This window comes from Mytilus edulis, chromosome 2 (genome assembly GCF_963676685.1).
Source record: "Mytilus edulis chromosome 2, xbMytEdul2.2, whole genome shotgun sequence".
In the NCBI taxonomy this organism is placed as follows: domain Eukaryota; kingdom Metazoa; phylum Mollusca; class Bivalvia; order Mytilida; family Mytilidae; genus Mytilus; species Mytilus edulis.
Window position 1 is genome coordinate 89,336,860 of NC_092345.1, and position 4,618 is coordinate 89,341,477.

The 4,618-nt window shown below is 32.0% G+C and overlaps 1 protein-coding gene across 1 annotated transcript; it reads left to right on the forward strand.

The window, feature by feature from the left end:
• Positions 1-2,450: 2,450 nt before the first annotated feature.
• LOC139511074 (uncharacterized) lies at positions 2,451-3,998 on the forward strand. The gene has a single exon (XM_071297646.1). The coding sequence runs from the start codon at positions 2,451-2,453 to the stop codon at positions 3,996-3,998; it is 1,548 nt and encodes a 515-aa protein (XP_071153747.1).
• Positions 3,999-4,618: the final 620 nt, after the last annotated feature.

The following is a 4,618-nucleotide window of genomic DNA, read 5'->3' on the forward strand; positions in this document are numbered from 1 at the left end:
AGAATACCTGGATGCTTCATACTTTGTTTGTAATAGCCTTATGTTTCGAAGTTTCCGTCTGTCATATGTTCTTTGGACTTGACCAATATAAATGGTACAGCTACTGGTTGAACAAAATTATAGTTTTTTTGTCATGTGAATTTCTCCCTTTTTATGAGTGATCAATGTTAAAATTAAGTTATTATGTACTTTTCTCAGATGTAATAACGCAGTAGGTCAACTATATGTGGCACATTTTCATGATTCATAATTCTTTGGTCAATGTTAATTTTTTTCTATTAAGAGTGTATAAGAATGGCCCACTGAATTTCTTGATGTCTTTAAAAAGATGCCTATTATCAAAATGTTAATCACAATCCAAATGTAGATATGTCAAACGTATTTAAAGGGGCCATACTTGCTCGAACTATCCAGGGTTTTACATTTGCAGTAATATCAAGCTGGGCCCTTGGGCCATTTTATCAATTTGATAAGTAATTTTATATTATATCTTAAAGAGACAAAAATATTGATAGAATCATGTATTCAATTTTAAGTTGTAAGCTTTTGAAAATTGGGGGTCGGATGGGAGTAATGTATCTCTCTGGAATTTTTCTCTTTGTATACGAAAGTAATTATATATTATATATATGTAAAGTCTCTGAATGATTGTATAATAAAAACTATAACACAAATTCCCATACGTTTCGGCCATTGCGGCCTTCTTCATTGGAATAAATTACAACATTGAAACAACAATTACATCGCTTGGATACCATACGTTTTAATAACTTCTATGACGTTCATTTGCCGCGTTTTTCGCTTTTTTTAATATAAATATATTTATTATCGTTCATACATTGTGTTGAGTCCTTCAGGTTCTAAAGTTTTTAATTTTTTCATCCAAAAGGCTTCTTTAGTTTTTCTGTAAATTTCTGTCCCAAATACTCTCTCTATGGCGGTAACTTTCAAATTTGTCATTGAATGATTGTTCTGAATGAAATGGTTGGCTACTGGATCTTCTGTTTTTGTTTGTGCGTATTTTTGAAAAGTTCAATAGCATTCATTGATATAGTGTATCACCCATTTGTCCTACATATATAACTTTTTCACATTTTGTACAATTAATCGCATATATCACGCCTACGGTTTTACGATTTATTTGTCCCTGAATGGTATATTCTTTGCCGGTGTTGTCACAAAATACCTTGGTTTCATTTATATGTGAGCATAATGCACAATTTTTACCACATGGTCCACATCCATTAGTTTGTTTATAAAATAGTAAATTATGCTTTTTGTGCACTAAGATGTCTTTTATGTTGTTATCGCGTTTAAATGCCACGATAGGCGGATCGGGGAATATTTTCTTTAGTCTTTCAGATTGATGGAGAATTTTAAGATTTTTTCTAAGAATTGAATGTACATTTGGAAGCGCTTTAGAAAAAGTAATTACTAAAGGTACCCTGTTGTTTTCTTTCTTCTGTTTGTACTGTAATAGATCTTCTCGGTTTAAATTGTCGACTTTTTTCAATTGAACTTCAGTGAACGAGTTATTGTATCCACGTTTTCTTAGGTGCGTTTTTATTTCTTCTCTTCTTGTTTTGTAATCTTCCTCTGTTGAGCAAATTCTTTTGACACGAATACCAAGACCATATGGTATAGCATTTTTTACAGAGTTTGGATGGCTTGACGACACATTCGACACCCAAGAAAGACATGAAGATATTCGTCACCAAATTTTAACAACAATTTCGACAGAAACTTTTATACGGAATTTATTGACGGTGATTTCGATACCCATTTAAATAACATTTCAAAAACAGATGGACACTCCACATCCTGGGCTAGGGAAGCAGAAATTATAGCAGCTAGTGAAACATGTAATGTTGATTTTTTTATTAAAACTAAAGTCGGTCTCATAGCTGAATGGAACCAATTTTCAAGAAATAAACATTGCAACCATGGCATGCCGTATATCACAATACTACATGAAAACAATCATTTTTCGCTTGTAAAAAATATCCCTAGACCATGTTCATGTAATCCAGTTATCAAACCTAATTTAGCAAAAGAAACAAATTCAAAATCAACAGACAAATCAGAAGAGTCAATAGATACTTTTAATAAACAAAACCGCGACCCAAAATGTGAGGTTATTAATAAATCTTCAAAGGAGTTAACGAGCGCACAGAAAACATTATTGTCAAAAGGTTTCAAGTTTGTTCCAACTAAAAGAAAAGTAGACATGGGGAAACTTATAGCTGATCTAAGGATATGGGAAAGAAGAATGCGTCTTCGCGAACATTTTTTCGAAAAAAAACGAGGAAAAAGAAAATTACGAAAACGAGTATACTAAATTCAAAAAATCAAGTACGTTCACACCCTCCCCAGGAAAAGAAAGATGGTTAGATGAGTATATACAAACCGTAAAAGATGAAATTTTAAGTAGATTAAGTCGAAAATTCAAAATGAATATAACTATTGAAGAAGAAAAAGCAATGCGGGAACTTTTGTATGATACAAGCATCGTGATACGACCAAGCGACAAATCATCCGGAGTTGTAATAATGAACACAGAAGATTATAAATTGGAAGTAGAAAAAGAATTAGATAACAACGATACGTACAAAGCAATAGATAAGGATCTAACACAGAAAAATGAAAATAAAGTAAAAAAAATCATAGAAAATTTATGTAAAAGAGAAATAATAGGCAAAGACATGAAAAAATATCTCTTACCAAAAGGAACATGTCCCGGAAAGGTACAAGCCAATCCAAAATTACACAAAAGAAATCATCCAGTTAGAACAATTATTAATGGGCGGAACCATCCCACAGAAAAAATCGCTGAAATAGTCGAAAACGAGCTTTCGGAGAATGTTCGAAACTTACCCACCTATATCAAAGACACAACAGATTTTTTAAACAAATTAAATGCAATACAACAGCCTTTACCAGACAACGCAATAATGTTTTGTTTAGATGTAAATAAATTATATCCAAGCGTACCAAGAAAAGAAGCGCGAGAAGCATGCAAATCAGCACTAGAAAATCGAACTAACACATCAATCCCAACGGAAGATGTTCTTAAAATGATGGATTTAGTCATTGAAAACAATAATTTTAGCTTTAACGGAAAGCACTTTTTACAAACCGAAGGAACAGCTATTGGTTCCCATCTAGGCATGAATTGTGCTTGCACCTACCTCGGACAATGGGAAGAAAATTTATTTCAAAACAGCAATTTACAACCATTTTCATATTGGAGATATGTTGATGACATCTGGAGAATATGGGAACATGGTTTAGATGAATTAAAAAAATTTCACGAAATGTCAAACAGTTTACATCCGAGAATTAAAACAGAAATGCGTTACTCAACTGAAAAAATTGAATTCCTTGATGTGTTTGTACACATAGAAAACGGACAATTTAAAACAGATCTTTATACAAAATCAACAGATAAACACCAGTACTTACATGTGTCGTCAAGCCATTCAAACTCTGTAAAAAATGCTATACCATATGGTCTTGGTATTCGTGTCAAAAGAATTTGCTCAACAGAGGAAGATTACAAAACAAGAAGAGAAGAAATAAAAACGCACCTAAGAAAACGTGGATACAATAACTCGTTCACTGAAGTTCAATTGAAAAAAGTCGACAATTTAAACAGAGAAGATCTATTACAGTACAAACAGAAGAAAGAAAACAACAGGGTACCTTTAGTAATTACTTTTTCTAAAGCGCTTCCAAATGTACATTCAATTCTTAGAAAAAATCTTAAAATTCTCCATCAATCTGAAAGACTAAAGAAAATATTCCCCGATCCGCCTATCGTGGCATTTAAACGCGATAACAACATAAAAGACATCTTAGTGCACAAAAAGCATAATTTACTATTTTATAAACAAACTAATGGATGTGGACCATGTGGTAAAAATTGTGCATTATGCATTATGAAACCAAGGTATTTTGTGACAACACCGGCAAAGAATATACCATTCAGGGACAAATAAATTGTAAAACCGTAGGCGTGATATATGCGATTAATTGTACAAAATGTGAAAAAGTTATATATGTAGGACAAACGTGTGATACACTATATCAACGAATGCTATTGAACTTTTCAAAAATACGCACAAAAAAACCAGAAGATCCAGTAGCCAACCATTTCATTCAGAACAATCATTCAATGACAAATTTGAAAGTTACCGCCATAGAGAGAGTATTTGGGACAGAAATTTACAGAAAAACTAAAGAAGCCTTTTGGATGAAAAAATTAAAAACTTTAGAACCTGAAGGACTCAACACAATGTATGAACGATAATAAATATATTTATATTAAAAAAGCGAAAAACGCGGCAAATGAACGTCATAGAAGTTATTATAACGTATGGTATCCAAGCGATGTAATTGTTGTTTCAATGTTGTAATTTATTCCAATGAAGAAGGCCGCAATGGCAGAAACGTATGGGAATTTGTGTTGTAGTTTTTATTATATATATATATATATATAACTTCCTTAAAATATTAAAAAAATAAACAGAAATGGTTATGTAACGCCTTTTTGTAATTTTGACAATGCAAATGTTGAAACCAAAATAGCAATACTTTAACATGTAAGTTATGGAATTTA

Coding starts and splice junctions, on each gene's coding strand:
- LOC139511074 (XM_071297646.1), top strand. CDS start 2,451: ATGAATATAACTATTGAAGAAGAAAAAGCAATGCGGGAACTTTTGTAT.